The sequence below is a fragment of the Meles meles genome, chromosome 7 (genome assembly GCF_922984935.1).
Source record: "Meles meles chromosome 7, mMelMel3.1 paternal haplotype, whole genome shotgun sequence".
NCBI classification, from domain to species: Eukaryota; Metazoa; Chordata; class Mammalia; order Carnivora; family Mustelidae; genus Meles; species Meles meles.
In genome coordinates this window covers 16,908,720-16,926,473 of record NC_060072.1, presented here as the reverse complement: position 1 = coordinate 16,926,473, position 17,754 = coordinate 16,908,720, and the positions used below count along the sequence as shown (strand labels likewise).

At 40.3% G+C, this 17,754-nt stretch overlaps 1 protein-coding gene across 1 annotated transcript in view; it reads right to left on the bottom strand.

Moving 5' to 3' along the window:
* Window positions 1–340: 340 nt before the first annotated feature.
* Window positions 341–17,754, bottom strand: part of ALDH1L2 (aldehyde dehydrogenase 1 family member L2) — a 59,462-nt gene continuing 42,048 nt past the window's right edge. Inside the window, exons 16-23 of the mRNA XM_046010799.1 lie at window positions 14,231–14,318; window positions 13,634–13,727; window positions 12,367–12,466; window positions 10,875–10,973; window positions 8,683–8,848; window positions 6,631–6,736; window positions 4,021–4,220; window positions 341–1,965 (exon numbers count right to left, since the gene is read on the bottom strand). Of these exons, the coding sequence (XP_045866755.1) occupies window positions 1,910–1,965; window positions 4,021–4,220; window positions 6,631–6,736; window positions 8,683–8,848; window positions 10,875–10,973; window positions 12,367–12,466; window positions 13,634–13,727; window positions 14,231–14,318 (909 nt within the window). The 3' untranslated portion in view covers window positions 341–1,909. The remainder of the gene's footprint in view (window positions 1,966–4,020; window positions 4,221–6,630; window positions 6,737–8,682; window positions 8,849–10,874; window positions 10,974–12,366; window positions 12,467–13,633; window positions 13,728–14,230; window positions 14,319–17,754) is intronic.

Sequence of the window (17,754 nt, the reverse complement as noted above, 5' to 3'; positions counted from 1 at the left end):
TTCCCTTTGGATGTTTTCTGCCTCTGATTTGGTTATTGTTTGTTAATTAGTTCCCCACATTCCCTTTATGATAAGCTGCTGGAGCCTTGAGCCAAAGTACCAAGTGTTCCCTAAGGGCTTCTTCAAAGTCAGAGATAGGACTGTTTACTGAATTACTTTTTTTTTAAAGATTTTATTTTATTTTTTTTTTTATTTGACAGAGATCACAAGTAGGCAGAGAGGCAGGCAGAGAGAGGGGGGAAGCAGGCTCCCTGCTGAGCAGAGAGTCCGATGCGGGGCTCGATCCCAACACCCTGAGATCATGACCTGAGCCAAAGGCAGAGGCTTAACCCACTGAGCCACCCAGATGCCCCATGAAATTTTACTTTAAAGGAGGAATAATAGAAGTTCATGGCTCAGACCATCCTCCAATGTCCCTGGGATTCAGGAATTCACCTTCTCACCACATGGGGATGGTGGTAATTTACTCACCTAACTGTTTTTGTCTGACAACAGCCAATTTTGTGAGTCCTGCATGGACTGTACTAATTCCCATTCCTTGGGTGGGGACTATGGTCTACACAGCTTGCCAGGTGCGTTATGCACATCAACCCACTGAATCCTTCCAACACCTAATGAGACAGGGACTTTATCCCCATTTATAGATACCAAGACTCTGAGATAGTAGCTAACTAACTTGCCAAGATCACCTAACCAGTGGTCACACAGCAGATCCAGTAGGTAGAAAAGTGGAAAACGAGATGTTTAATGAAGAACAAATGAGCTGTGGAAAGAAAAGCAGTGCTTTTCCTCGTACCGTTGCCATTTTTCATTATATGGCATTTTCCAGTACTGCTGCACCGAGCACCGTGTCAGAAGAATGGAGTATAGAAATGAATGACTCCTGAAAAGGACCTTAGGGAAATTAGGTAATCTAGTTAAGTTTATCTCAATACATTTTTTAAATAGTGATGGGGAAACAAAGTTAATTTTTTTCTTGAGTACCATGAACACAGCACAATACAAGTTACTTATATTATTGTTGACTCCTCAAAACAGAGCTCCAGAGGAAGGCATTATTATCCCCATTTGACAGATGAGGAAACGGAGACTGGGAGAAGTTGAGGAAGCTTCCCCAAGTCACATGGCAAGATGGCATGATATGAGCCAAGACCTCCAAACAATAGCCTCCAAAGGCTATTTACACTCCATATCATACTGTAAAATTAACTTTTAAAAAGCTATTTATTAGAATTTAAGCTATGTGGGGCCAGAGATGATGTCATTAAATTCTGTCTACTCCTCAGAACATTACAGAGGACCCCATACCTAGTTAGTACTGAAGCACCGTTTGGGGTTGGTTGTCTGTCACAGTGGGTTGAAAAATAGAACATCAAAAGGCACAAAGATGTATCTTATTTCCAAATATGGAAAAAAAAAAAAAAGGAATTGACTTCACATCCTTTATAGGATATACTGTTCCTTGAGAGCAAAATTATGGAAAATATTTTTAATAGCCCCATAGGTATAGTTCAGAGGTTAAAACCCGCATGTATGATGCAATTTCCCCCAAATGCACCTTGTGTGTTATAACTGCCCGATACTGACATTTTCCAAGATGAACAACAATGGTTAGATGAGTCTGGCTGGGGAGGAAAAGCCACCTAGTGGTTTAGAAACACGTGGGACAGACAACAGAGTCAAACCCCAACAACGACAAATTGGTTTCAGATATAAAAGGTGTATCAGAAAATATTCAGGCACAGGTGTAAATGCTTGGATGTGTGGCCTTGACCTTCTTTACGGTCCTTGGGTGCGTGTTTCGGCTGGTGGCCGGTACCTCTTCCCTCAGCACACCCGGGCTCCCGAAGCATGTGGAGGGGTCAGGAGGGGGTGTGGTCCGCCGAGGGCTCCCGGCGATGGCTCCGCTCTAGTACTCCAGCGTCACCGTCTTGGTTTTGAGGTATTCGTTTAGAGCTTCCTCCCCTGGGGAAGAGAAAAACAGGTCATGGGCAAGGGGATGTGATGTCACCAGACTTCGGACACAGATGTAGGTGCGTCGGTCACTAAGCGACTAGAATGTGGCGGAAGCCGGGGCTTCCCAAACTGTAAAGTTCATGTGAGTCACCTGAAGACCTTATGAAGCGGCAGATTCTGATTAAATTCAGTGAAAACTCCAAGATTCTGCATTTGTGCCCATCCCCCAGTGATGTGGTGCTCGTGGTCCATGGACCACACTCGGAGTAAGTAAGGCCTTAGACCACTGATCAGGTCTTCGGAGGAACAGTGCCGACTTGGTCAGTCCCCACCAGAAAACGTGCTCCCTTATTTCCCTGCCTGATGACCAACTCCTCATCTCTATCCTTTCCCCATTTAGGCTGAATGGAAGTGACCAACACACCGTCCTTCAGGTTATATTAAATGGAACAGAATTGAGCAGAAGAAAGAAAGTTTGAGATCCTTTGGTGTAATGTTATTTAAAGATATTACAGTTTTCCTGATTTATATAGTATAGAGTATAGCCAGGCTAGAAAATCAATAGGTTTGCCTTTCTGTTTCTATTCTACTTTGAGCTCATACAAATCATTGATTTCTGGGGTGCCTGGGTGGCTTAGTTTTTAAGAGTCTGCTCAGGTCATGATCCCAGGGTTCTGGGATCGAGCCCCACATAGGGCTCTTTGCTTGGTGGGAAGCCGCCTTCTCCCTCTCTCACTCCCCCTGCTTGTGTTCCTGCTCTCTCGCTCTCTCTGTCAAGTAAATAAATAAAATCTTTTTTTTAAAAAAAATTATTGATTTCTATGGCAGTGAAAGGGCACGGATAGCACAGAGACAAGTAATGAATATATGATCTTGGAAGCTGAGCTAAAACAAGGGTTCTTAACCTTAATGAAGGATTGCCTTAGGAAGCTTTTAAAAATTCCCGATCCCAGGTCACACCCTGGACCAACTGAATCAGTATCTTTGTATTTTTTAAAGTTCCCAGGTGACTCCAATGTGTGGCTAAGGCTAGGGACGCCTGGGCTTAGGGAGTTTAAAATTGGGAAAGAAAGAAACTATTAGGGTAAATTCTATTATTTTATAATAAACCCATTTACCTTCAACTCAATGGAATTTAAAATGAGAGCTATTTTTATTGTGGTGAATATATTACCATAAGTCACCAGGAAAGAGAAAATGTAAAAATACCCCATATTAACCAAACTTATATTAGTGGACTAATAAATCAGTAAATTACAAACATTTCCATTTTTGAAACAACACGCCAGACTGTGGGGAGTTGGAACATAGGCTTGACGGCCAGTCTGCCTGGCTTGGAATTCTCTTTCCAAACAGTGGCCCGCTGTGTAACTTTGGGCAAGTTACTCAACCTCTCTGAGCCCCAGTTTCCCCATTTATTAAATAAGGATAATAATAACACTTCCCTTCCCAGGGCTATTGTGAGGATTGCTTGTGCTATTACAGGCAAAGCAGTTAGTAGAAGGTCTAGTCCATACTTAGTGTTCAAAGTAAGTTGTTACTTGAAATGTGATGGGGTCATTGCCCACAAAGAATTATCTTCTGGACTTTCTGCAACTCTAAATCCCAGACTTCCAGATACCCTTGCCAATTGTAGTATTGATTCTGAAAGACTGCCAGGCAGCTTATAACAGGATTTCTTCTTGGAACTAGCTGCGTATTGCCCTCCACTCAATTCCCTTTGTTGGTTTCACTTAGTCCCACAAGAGCTAAATGAAGGGCATGCTGAATGTCAGGTAAGAAAACCGAGCATACTTTAGCTAAGACATATTGCCAGTGTTTCTTTTTCCTTTCAGCATTAACCTTGTTCTTTGAAAAACACTTTTCCACGCAATTTGGGTACTCTTCTGTATCTACCTAAAAATGTTTAACGTTAAAACACAGTTAGTACCCATATAAACTCAGATCCAACTCCCGTTCAGGATATGTCCTTCAAGACAAGACAAGAGTTTTGCAGGAAACATCAGACAGACTGCCCTGTGACAGGCAAACAAAGGGGACATGGAGGAGAAAAGCAGAGCATACCTAAGTCTTTCCCAAAGCCAGACTGTTTCACTCCCCCGAAAGGGGCTGCCACATCCGTCTTGTTGTACGTGTTAACAAAAACAGTTCCCGCTTCTAGTTTTTCGCTCACATACATGGCTTTACTTATGTCTCTTGTAAAAACCCCTGAGGCCAGACCGTACTCTGTATTGTTCGCTCGCTGCAACACTCCATCGATGTCCCTACAAGATATTTTTAGGAAGATAAAACTTCACTGAATGCAAACAAGTCACTCGCATTTTATGTTCTAACATCTCCCCCCGGAATGCTAGAAACAGAAAAATGCTACTGCTGACTCGCTTAAATATTTATGAATGAAATATTCCAGGCTTACACTGAAAGAAACTCCCAATGAGCCCCTATAGCTCTAGTATTATATTTTTCATGTATATCATGCAACACCTTTTAAAATCTGATCTGAAGTCATCTTTTCCATTTTCTTCTTGGTTCTCCTTTATGACTTCTCACCTCCTCCCCTCTGCCTTGAGTCCCACTTCTAGATGTATTCTCAGAGCACGCCCCCCTTCCCCTCCGTCCCTCCAGATTTTGCACACAGTTCCAGGCCCATTCATTCAGTCCCTTGCCCTGAAGCCTTCTCAGCTCCCACCAGTGCCACGGGGGAGGCAGCAGGATATAGTGGCTCAGTGAGAGTGCTCTGCAGCCAGGCTGCCTGGGTGACCTGGGGCAAACAGCTTCATCTCCTCGGGACTTTGTTTATTGCAAAACATAGCAGTAATTAGAAAAGGACCTTTCTTGCTGTCATGAGGATTAAATGAGCTAATAGTGCCTGGAACACAGTATAATGCTAAATAAAAGTCAACCATAATCAGTATTTTGCTTTAACTCTGTGTATTTGTGGTAGGGCCCTGAGGGCAGGGGTGATCTCTTCTTCTTTATACCATGGTGTTAGATCATCCTGTGAGAGTGAATTCAATTGATACAATTCAATAAAATGAAATACAAATGATCCCTTCAATCATGATTTCCCTGCCTTTTGACTCCGCATGTGTGCACTCGTAAGTGGAGACGTGACCCTGTTCATCTCTTGATTGGGTCTGGTTCCAATGTGTCTGTCATGGTATGAGTTTCTCATCTTTATGAGTGTCATTCTAATGTTTAAAACTGCATGAATGTTCTACAGCATGGCTGGTGAATGCAAGCCAAGTGTTTCATCTGGCGCTCTGGCAAAGAAAGAGGATCTGTCCCCAGATGGGAGGAAAAATTAATCCGAGAGACAGACAGTGCAGGCTTCAACGTGGTGGGATCTGAAGGGATTTTCCAAGTAGACTACATAATTTGAAGCTCGCATGGGAAATTTGGAACTGAACCTAGAGTGAATTGAGGCTCTGCTAAAACTCTCATGCTTCTTGATGCATTGCACATGGTAGGGACCCAAATATTTATTGACTATAGGAAAGATGCCTTCATGTCATTACTTGTTGGGGACTATTGAGATGACACAGCTTTCCAGGACACCTTGCCTCCTTCTAGGAGACGGAGGAGAATAATGAGCATAGCAATGGCAATAGCACTATTAACAGACACAACTTACGTAATTCTTAGAATGACACCAAAGGATAGAGGCTATTAATGACCAAACTTCACAAATAAAGAAACCAAGGGTCAGGTTGGCCCACAGAGGTAGTCAGGTGCAGTGGCAGAGTGCTGGGCAGACTCTACCCACCATGGCTGCCTTTGACCCTCTGTGGTTAATTGCCCATCTCCTTGTCTGTCTCCCCCATTAGCTGGTAAACTCCTCAAAGTCATCTCAGTTGATACCCCCAAACATGCCTTCTAAAATCTGCATGTTTAACACAAAGACTATCCTATGGGGAGACATTTTTGGAAAAGAAGATTAATGGGGCATCCCTGGATCAGTGTGTCAAAAGGTTGCTCGCTATAGCTAAGTGTCCCCAAATATGTCTTACAATATGCCTATCAAAGACGAAAAAGTCCTCTGAACTCTGTGTTCTGGTTTTTTCCACCTTCTCATTGGTTGAAGGATAATTCAAGCCAGAATTCTGAGGAATTTTGCCCAGCATACCATGTCTCTTGTACTAAATATTCTTAGATGGGCTCAGGTACCATATGCCTCTCTCTGACATGCTAAACACTTTGGAAAGTTTCCTGCACTATAATGGACCATCACTGATAGTTGATTATATGGTGATTGTGGACATTTAATAAAAAGTTGAGTTTTAGGTCTTGGGGGCATAATCCCTACCAAGGCAACACTCTTTCTTTGGGAAAATCACATTTCACAGATGTTGCCTTGCCTCGGAATGTAAATGTAAAAACTAGTTCTGTTATTCTTCGTTATTTATCTTGTTTGAGAGACATTTCAAGTATTGCTTATACAAAAACTAAATTTAGTCAGTTAAAATTCCATACTGTCAGCCATAAATTTTAGCTAAGAAGCAAGAATATATAACAATCTACATTGGTTAGCCTTATCTTCTAATGATTTAAGTCAATTATTATATAATTGAGCATTACATGTTCATTGATTTCATGGTCTGTTTATAGGACAATGACAGAAGAAAAAAACACTTATCTAACTTAAACCTGTTAAATTGTGCCTGAAGAACATACCCATTCTGGAATTTAGAAATGACCATAATAGGCCCAAATGATTCCTCTTTGGCAAGATACATGTGGTCTTCCACATCCGTGAAAACAGTTGGTTCCATAAAAAAGCCTATTTGAAGAATAGAAAAGATCATCAGTTATAGGGTAATTAATTTTTAATTCATAGTTCTCTCGTTTAATTATTTCATAATTTTTTTCCCTTCCCTTCTGGGTCCATAAAACCAAGCAGACTTTCCTTTTCCTATCTGGTATTAGCATTCCTAGGTTCTTGGTTTTTTGTTTTTTGTTTTTTTTTAGCTATTTATTACAAAAATTTCAAACTCATGTCAATGCAGAGAAAGTAGTATCATGAATTGTACAATAAATATCTACTCATATTTTGCTGCATTTGAGTCATTCTTTTTCCTTGCTGAAATAATTGAAAGCAAATTCCAGAGTTTATAACTTTCACCTTCATGTACTTCAGGACAAATCTGTAAAAAAAAAATAAGGCATTTTCTTGCCTACCACAACATTATCACATCTAACAAAATGAGTGCTAATTCCTTCTTCATGATTTATATTTCCACTTTTTTCTCGAAAGTATCTTTTCCCAATTGATTTGGTTGATTCAGGCTTCCAATAAATTCTACACATTGCGTCCACCTGTTAGATCTCTCTTTTTTTTTTTAAAGATTCTATTTTATTTATTTGACAGAGAGAGATCCAAAGTAGATAGAGAGGCAGGCAGAGAGAGAGAGAGAGGGAAGCAGGTTCCCTGCTGAGCAGAGACCCCGATGCGGGACTCGATCCCAGGACCCCGAGATCATGACCTGAGCCGAAGGCAGCGGCCTAACCCACTGAGCCACCCAGGTGCCCCCACCTGTTAGATCTCTTAAGTGTTCTTTCATCTAGAACATTTCACCCCTCATTTTTCATGCTGCTGACTTTTTAAACAATGAGTCCGTCGTCCTGCAGAATATGTTGCATTTAGATTTGTGTTTGTTTTCTTGGGATGACATTTAATATGTTCCTGTATTCCCTTTATGTCTCATAATTGGGAAGTTTGACCTTAAGACACAATTGGATTCAGGTTAAACATTTTTGGCGAGAACACTTGCAGGGTGATGCTGTGTCCTTCAGGAGACACGTCATACCCGGCTGTCCTGTCCTTGCTTCAACTGATCAGTGTGGTTCCAGGTGGCGACAATTTCACCTCTCCCTTGTAAAACTGTGTTTTCCTCCTTGAGACCGGCAAGCGTTGGCGGAGAAACTTTGGGACCTTGTACATTCTCAGGTCCCCATCAACCTTTCTCCTGATCGCTGTGGCCCTCCTTTGATGATAACTGCTTGAACCAACCATTTCATTCAATTAGGGGTACAGAATGATGATTTTTCTATTCCATCATTTTTTTCTACACTAATTAGCAGAAATTCTTCTGTTAAAAAACAGTTTCCTTTATCAGCTGTGCAGCTTACCCAGAAATTCAGTTCATATAAGAAACACAGGTACATGTTAAAGTTTCCCCTTCTAATTATCAATTTTCAGAGTACGGTGCTGCAGCACAATTCCCCTATGAAGGTGAAAAATGGGGTTTTGAAGTTGTTCTTTGTCTTTCTCTCCTCTGGGGTATCATGACATGGAGCCATTCACATATTTCAGTAACAGGTATGGCTTTAGACAATAGGTATAAATCCTTCCCAGGCTATCCTGGCTGAGATTAAATCTCACAGTTCCAGGAGCCAAAGTCGCCAGCACCAGAATGACACAGTTGTCCATCACACCTGCTTACTGGACCACCAAGGGTCTGTCATGTCCATTTTGTGATTTGATTTCCACAGCCTTGTAAAGCAGGTGCGTACACCTCATCCCGTGTTACACAGGAGGAAACTGAGGCTCAGAAAAATTGTCATGTCCAAGGTACTCAGTATATAAGTGGCCAAGTAGTATCCAAAAAAGAATTATTGTGATCATAACAAATGCTAGTCTTTTGAGGCAAGATGGAGCTGCAGTGAAAAATCGTTACCATCCATTCCACCTTCAGAAGCCAGTGCCTGGCTTGGAGGTGATCTTACCTGGCCTGTGTACTTGTCTTCCCCCATACACCAGGGTGGCCCCCTCTTTCACACCAGCTTCACAGTATTGCAGAAGTTTCTCCAGATGGGCCTGATGGTTTTGGGGCCCGTGATCGGTAGATCTGTCAAGTGGATCACCAATTTTCATCTTTTTAATTTCTTCCACCTGTTTGTCACCCAGTTCACAAAACACAATTGTCAGTTAATAATAGTAACACAAATGTCAGTTAGTAATAGTAAGTAATAGATACCCTTGGCTAGCTTCTACCCTGCGGTGGGTGTCATACTAAGCTGTCAAAGGATGTGTTGTCTTTTAGTCTTCACAGAAGCACTGGAGGTGGGTATTTATTATTTCCATCTTACAGGTGGAGAAACTGAGGCTTAGACAGGTTCACTGACTTAACACATACAACCACTAAAGACAGTAGAGTCTTCCTGACTTGAAAGCCCACGCTGTTAACCACTGAGTTCTAACAGACTGTTCAGTACGGATGTTACATTCAAATTATCCCGAGTGTTAATCCATTAAAATAGCAAACCTGAGGTTCTGGAAGGTTTGTTAATACAGCACCCTTGTACTCTTCAGGACAGAAGAATCTCTAAAATGGTCACGTGGTTATCTTCTTTTCTCTCCCCAGATTAGCAACCTGCTCTTGTGAAATGTTCACGGCATAGCCTTGCCAGTGGAACTGCTAGAATGTTTGGATCTTTGTTGTGCAGTGTTCATCGCTGACATCTCTCTGTGATTGTCCCTGTGCCCCTCACTTATCTTAATCTACCTGTGCATTTTCTAATGTTAAATCCAACTCTAATAAGAAGAAAGAATGAGAGTTACCACAACCCAGCAAGGCCATGAATTTGAATTTGGGTGGGGCAAGAAGCCCCCGGTAAATGCTCAAGACAGAGCTGCTGAATGAGTGAATGAATGCCCATTGTATGTGCGCAAAACATGTTTACTGATGGACTGATAAGGTCGGCTCTTGACATTTCAGGTCTCAGCATTTGAAATGTCCACACACAGAAGTCGTGAGAACCCTGTAACGTGTTCGTGAGAACCCTGTAACGAACGTGTATTTTACTGAAGCACAAAATTGAATTAGAGGGATGTTCTGGAGGGAGACACCGCCCACCATCTGCCCCTCTGTATGTCTTCTGTGTTTTCCATTCTCACAAAGAAAGAATGTCTTTGCTTCTTGGCATTGGGAGGGGGGAACTGACTCTGAAAAAAAAGAAGCTGGGTGCTGGTTTTTCGAACATAAATTCGTGATTACTGTTACCATAATAATGACATAGTTTATTATAGTTTAGTTTATATTAGACACAGAATTTATCTTAATAGTTATATAAATGGCTTTTGGTCTCATGTTTATAGAATCATGACTGATCTATAGGGAGTAGGTATGGATGTGTGTGTATGTATATTATCTATGTATCTATCTGTATAAGGTTAGCAGAGGAAATGATATTCTGTCCTAGTAACTATGTACTAAGGATTTGCGAGGATCTAGTGGTATATCTCTCTTAGTCAATTTAGGAATTTACAAAAATCTGGGAGTATATCTCCCATAAGTATCAAGGATAAAATTTACTAAAAATGCAGAGCAAGGTATAGATAATAAAGGCTCTTAAAGTTTTTTTTGTTTTATTTGTAGAGACCTATACCATTTTGCTATAGAAAATTATGGATACAGGCGGGTTAAGCCGCTGCCTTCGGCTCGGGTCATGATCTCAGGGTCCTGGGATGGAGTCCCGCATCAGGCTCTCTGCTCGGCGGGGAGCCTGCTTCCCTCTCTCTCTCTCTCTCTCTCTCTCTCTGCCTGCCTCTCTACCAACTTGTGATCTCTCTCTGCCAAATAAATAAATAAAAAATCTTAAAAAAAAAAAAAGTAGATGATATAGTAAATACCATGTACTCATCACCCAGCTCAACAACTACCACTCATGGCCAATTTACGCCCCTGCTTACTTCCTCCCCTCCTGGGTTATTTTGAAGCAAAACCTAGATATCATATAATTTCTTCTGTAACTATGTCAGAAAGTAGCTCTAAAAAATAAGGACTATGTTGTTTAAAATATATCTATATACCACAGTACTAATATCACACCTAGAAATGCATCAATAATGCCAGAAATCCTTTTCAGGGAAAAACAGTTTCTGAACAACTCCTAGAGCCAATGTGAAGATGGCTTACCACTCTTGTCACAAATTCATCGTGGATGGATTCTTCCACAAACAACCGCCCGGCGGCAATGCAATTCTCTCCTTTGTTGAAAAATACTGCCCCCATGCCCTTCAGCAGCAGAAAAGAAAATATTAACGTCGCACACCCCGAGAATTAGATGTTTTTGGAAGACAGCAGACAAACAGAGGAATCATAGAAAGAGGCAATGTCGTGGCCTATAGCTAGTGAGAAGAACTGCTTAGAGACACTTAGAGTTTTGACTCAGCATATTTTTAGGGATTTTGTTTCTTCTTTACCCTTTTTGGTCCAGGAGCACCTAAAGAAATGTGGGTGATCATAAGGACACACCACTGAGGACAAATTTTGTGTTGTAAGAAAATGTGCATTGTCCTATACATTTAAATGTAACATATGTATACCAAATTTTGCTTTTAAAATCTTGACATCAGTTTGTATAAATTATGAATGTTTAGAAAGAGTCTCCTGCCGCTCAAGTTTTAAAAACACCTTAATGATCCAAATTGTAAAGATACTCTTTTTAAAATTGAGTGCTTTGGGGGACGCCTGGGTGGCTCAGTGGGTTAAGTCTCTGCCTTCAGCTCAGGTCATGATCTCAGGGTCCTGGGATCGAGCCCCGCATGGGGCTCTCTGCTCAGCTGGGAGCCTACTTCCTCCTGTCTCTCTACCTGCCTCTCTGCCTACTTGTGATCTCTTTCTCTCTGTCAAATAAATGGACAAAATCTTAAAAAAAAAAATTGAGTGCTTTGGGCGGTCCCAAATTTAAGCATCAAGAGAACAGTTTCTATTTATGACCAAACAAAATCAAATCTCACGTTGAGATTTTTTGTTTTTGAAGATTTTGTGTATGGGGCACCTGGGTGGCTCAGTGGTTTAAGCCTCTGCCTTTGGCTCAGGTCATGATCCCAGGATCCTGGGATCGAGCCCCACATCAAGCTCCCTGCAGGAACTTGCTTCCCCTGCCACCCCCCACCTGCTTCTCAGCCTATTTGTGATCTCTCTCTATCAAATAAATAAATAAAATCTTTTTTTCAAAGATTTTGTTTTGCTTTGTTTTGTTTGTATAAAATCTTTTTTAAAAAGATTTTGTATAATAATCTTTTATCCGAAGATTTTGTATAAAATCTTTCATCTTTTAAATCTTATAAAATCTTTTATCTTTTATAAAAAGATTTTGTATAAACTCTTTTTTTAAAAGATTTTATTTATTTATTTGACACACAGAGAGAGAGATCACAAGTAAGCAGAGTAGCAGGCAGAGAGAGAGGGGGAAGCAGGCTCCCTGCTGAGCAGAAAGCCCAATGCGATGGTGGGGAGGGGGGGCTCAATCCCAGGACCCTGAGATCATGACCTGAGCTGAAGGCAGAGGCTTAACCCACTGAGCCACCCAGGCACCCCATCATGTTGAGATTTCTGATAAAAATGGAGATGAGACACGTTTTAGTAGTAGGCATCTATTTGATGGGATCTGACCCCCTCTTACCATTCTCACGGCCTTGTCAAGCTCACAGTCATTGAATATTATAAGTGGGGATTTGCCACCAAGTTCAAGGGAAACTTTCTTCAAGTTGCTCACAGCACAGCTAGAAAAAATAAATGGGAAATGAGCATCCTCTGTCTCACCTTTTTAGCTACAAATTACCACTTGCATGCAAAACACAACTGAACCTCAGAAATATTAAGAAATGTATTCAAAGACAAAACAGGAGTGGTAGAATGGTGAGATCTGCTGAAGCTTGGTGATGAGCACATGGGAATTCATGACACTATTCTGTGTGCTTGGTATGTATTAGACATTTTCTATAATAAAACTTTTTTTCTTTTTAATTCTGTGAATTTTTTTCTTTTTAATTCTGTGAATTTGAATAATAGGTGAATTTGGATTCTTGAGGTGTAAGAATTTTGGTTACGTAAGGCCTGGCAAGGAATTTAACCTCTACCAGATTCCTGGAGCATTAGGGAAACAAAATATCAATTTTTAGAAGCATCTTATTTATTTCTCCCTACTCACAAAAGCATTGATACTGAAAACATTAAAAAAAGACCCCCAAAAATTCAGAAAGAAAAAAGAAAAATCACAAAATTCTACCCATGTTTCAATGCCCTTTTTTTTTTTTAACCATTTCGACGTGCTTATTTCTGATCTGTGTCCAATCATAGCCTTTGCCTTATTCAACATGGTTGGGATCACCCAATATATAAAATTGTGTGCCTTATTTTTCTTTCTATTTACCTTTTAACAACATTTTTCAGTGTTACTGCAAATTCTCCATGACCATGATTACACAGCACTCCACTATACTGGCATGTTTTAACCACTGCCTTATTTTGGACATTTAGAGTGTCAGCAATTAAAAAAAAAAAAAGAAGAAGAAGAATGTTACTGCTTTTTAGGAATTCATTTTATAAATAATTCATATTTGTCACTTATATCTTGGTTTCTTACTTATGCTCCAAAACCATTCTGGGCCACAGCTTTAGTACAGAAAATATTTTTGTGCTGCATTGTCATAGCTACCAATGGGGTAGAATTCCAGTACGGCTCTGGTTTTTGTTGATTATGGGCTTTATGCTTGGGAAATATTTTATTATATGACAATAGTTCAACATCCAGCAGTGATAAGTAGATTTCTCTTCTAAATCAGATGTGGGTTTTCTCCCTCTAAACACACTCTGTATAAGAAAGCAGAAAACACAACAAAACTGAGGTTACTAGGATCTGTAGCAAATCAACACATTAAAACCAATACCTCTTCATGATCTGTTTGCCAATAGCAGTGGACCCGGTGAAACCAAGCTTGCGGATATCAGGATGTTCAGAAAGGCGTTGCCCTGCTATGCCACCTGCAGAATTAGGGAAGAAAACATGAATTAAAACATTACGCAAGCCTTTATGGTACGAGTGGCTTTGAATTCACTGAAATGGATTTCCAAACTTTCTGAGTTTTGCATTTTCTCTATTAATTACAAACTTGACAAACGTCTAGATGATGTCCTCCATGCAATTATCAGCCCCCCAAAAGATGGGTAAGTCTTGGTTTTCCATCTTCCAGAGTAATTTAAAAGAGTTGAAACATGCCTCATTATGGTAGTTTTACAATGTACAATTTCTGCTCCTCTCATCCTACTTACCCATCATTATACTTCTACTTTAAGATTTTTAGCACATAGCAAATACATTTATCCTTAAGTTAACTTTGGTGAACTGTATTTAGCTTTAATAACTTAACTTCAAGTTTTTATAACTGTAGTTATAAGTCAGGACAAGATTCCAGTGGGAAAATAGCTACTCAGCTTCTCCTGTACCATTCATTAGTCGCAGCCAAGTGGGTCCTTGGATGGCTTACCTGAGCCTGGAATGATGTTGATTACCCCCTTCGGAAAGCCTGCTTTCACAGAGAGCTCAGCAAACTTCAAAGCAGTCAAGGGTGTGACCTGAGCAGAAGCAGCCCACAATTACCTTCTTCAGATCCTGTCTTGTCCTTTAGATGAGTACCTTGCTTTTCCCTTCTGGTCGCACTACAGTTCATTTTAATTTTTCTTTTATTCGGACATAATTTCAGACTTACAGCAAAGTTGCAAAAATAGTACAAAGAATTCTTATATATCCACCACCCAGATTTCTCAAATGTTAACATTTTGTTACATTTGCTTTATCCTCTTATCTCTTTATCTTTCTCTGAACTGTGTAGGAGTAAGATACAGACATGCCCCGTTACCTGTAAATAATTTTGGGTGCATATTCTAAAAACAAACAGTTTCTTGTATGATGTAACCACATATAATGATCAAAATTAACAACACATTAGAAAACCTAATTTATGGACATTCTGTTTTTACCCATTGTCTCAATAATGTGCATTACAGAAAAAGGAAATCCAATCTCGTACATTGCATTATCATGTCTGTAATCTCCTTCAATCTGGGAGAGTTTCTGAGTTTTCTTTTATGTTTTGTTCATGACACTAACCTTCTAGATAAGCACAGGCTAATAATTTTGGACAACGTCCTTTTGTCTGGATTTGGCTGCTGTTTCTTCATGATTTAATTCCTCATGATTTAATTTAATTCCTCATGAATTAATTCCTCATGATTTAATTTAATAACACCAGTTCACATGCAAGAACTTTGGCAAGAACACCCCAGGTGCGATGCTGAGTCCTCAGGGAACCCTCTCAGAAGACACATGCTATCAAATAGCCCCAATATTGGAAATATTAATTTTGATCATTTGGTAAAGGGGGTGACCAGGTTTCATCACTGTTAGTTACTCTTTTATGCTTTGTAATCAATTAATATTTTGTAGGAAGATACCTCAAAATTATTTAAATGTCCCATTACTCCTTCAACTTCCATCCCCTAGCGTTAGAATACATTGCTAATTCCTCCTGAATCAATTATTATGAGGAAGGCTGCCAGACGGTGACTTTCTATCATTCCTTCCACAAGTATTAGTTGGCTTTCCACTCTAAGGGCTTTCCCTTCTCTTCAGTTAATTAACTAATTAATCCATGTGATCTCGTGGATTCTCTATTCAATAGGTTATAATGTTTTACTATTGTTACTTCTTGCGGTGTTCGAATTGTTCCAGATTTGGCTGATGGAAGACCCTTTAGGATAGCTGTTATGTCTTTCTAACATGTCCCTATCATTCTTTGAGCATTTACATGTATTTTGCCTTAATAAGATGTTCTGGTCACATCTTGTATTTTTCCTGTTCCAGCTTTTTCTTCACGGAACCTAGATTTCTTTCCGTGAAGAATGATATTTAACAATTATGATATAATGGGAAATATATATTTGGTCTTTGTCTCTGGTTCCTGGCACAAAGTTTCTAAAACACTTGGAATCTCTTATGTAAAAAGTGTCTTTTGTATACTTATGATGTGACTGGGAGCTGGGGGCTCTGAGGTAGTTTCAGGATGGACTCTGGTCACCAGAAAGACCCGGCCATGGTGAGAAGGTTGGAATATTCAGCCTGACCCTGAGGAATAGGGAGTAGCTGGAGGTTGAGTTCAATCATCAAGGGCAATAATTTAATCAATCTTGCCTGTGTAATTAAGCTTCCTTAAGGACACCTAGCCCATAGGGTTCAGAGAGCTTCAGATGGCTAAGGCATGCATGTTATGGGAGGTTGGTGCACCTGAACTCCACACGGACCGGGCTCCTATGTTCACGGTCCTTCCAGACCTCATCCTATGTACCTTTTCACCTGACTGTTGATTTGGATCCTTTATAATAGAGCATAGTAAATAAGGTACTTTCCTGATTTCTGTGAGCCATTCTAGCAAATCCCACCTGATGAGGGGGTCATTGAAACGTCTGATTTACAGCCATCGGTCAGAAGTACAGGAGGCCCATGGCTCACAATTTGCATCGGCCGTAGAGGCAGTCTTGTGAGACTGACTAAGCCCTTTACCTGTGGGGTTTGTACTAAAGCTCCAGTTAGTGTCACAACTGACTTGAATTGTAGGACACCTCGTTAGTGCCCAGAGAGTTAGAGAATAGGTTGGAATGGGGGAGAGAACCCCAGACATTTGGCGTTGAAAGGATTGTGAGTAACAAAATTTCAGAGTTTTAGAAACCAAGATCTGGACACTATTGAAATGTTGCTTCTGCTCTCAGGAGACAGAGCTGGGGAATAGTTGTATATGTGCTTATACATCCATACATCTGTCTATCTGTCTGTCTCTCTGTCTTCTTACCTATCATGTATACCCACGTATACTTATATCCATTTCTTTATCCAGCTGTCTAAATATATTAAAACCCATGAGTTGTCAAATACCGCCATCCAATATCTCAGAGTTCATTCAATAATCATTTCCCTTTTTCATGGTTGTAACTCTCTTCCCCAACAGTCAGAAACATGGCTTTCAATATCCACAGAACATGCACTGATTTGCTCAATTCAAAAATGTATAGCAAGTAATTTCGGAATTTTTTAAGCCATGTCCGTATGAAGAGGAAGTACTAACGAGAGTCCAATACTTGTTTGCAGCACTTTTGCCTTTAGTCTGAGAGCATTCAGTCCAAATGTCTGTCAAAAGTTACTTGGCTTAATGTTTCCTCCCTGTCTTCAATGGGATCATGATATTCATTTGAAATATGGCTTAATTTGGTTTTATTTGTATTCAACTTTAGGGGTTTTGCCCCATCTGCGTTGATTATATTTCTTTTGTTTGTGGTCATTGTTGAGTACGGGAAACATGCTTTCAAGAGTGAGGAACATACAAAACATACATTCAGAGAAGAGTTGTTCTCTGCCTCTTTCTCTCTATCCCTTCTACCCCGTATCCCCATGGCCTATAGATAATCAACCTCATTAGTCTACAGTGTCTCCCTCCTGTTTCTTTTGCTCAAATGAGCAGATATATATCTTCTTATTTTCCCTCCCTTCTTACACAAAGATGGCATAATACGATCTCCTTTTTAACATCTATTACAGCGATGCGTAACTCAGAATCAAAATGAAAGTCATATTTTCACACTGTTAAAAACCAGTGCCGATTAAGTCTTAAATTAGCACTTTTTCAGTGTGGTCTCAATAAATGGGATGTGCAAGAAATTCCGTGGAGATGTGGAAAGGGAACAGTGGAACTTCTACGCACATATTTTAACTGACAAAGATATGCAACAAATCAAACATGACATTTATTATGTGGCTGGCTAATGATGCCCTCACTCTGTCTGCATGAAGGGCAGAAGGTCATGGGTCATATAGGGATGTCCTAGGGCAGAACAGGAGCTCACAAGGCCAAGGGAACGACAGTGGTTTCTTCACTTGCTCATTTGCTGTCAGGATATTGCCATGTGTTGAAGTTTATAGGCCTGGTTACGGGGATCTACAGACTATATTGTTACTTTTACT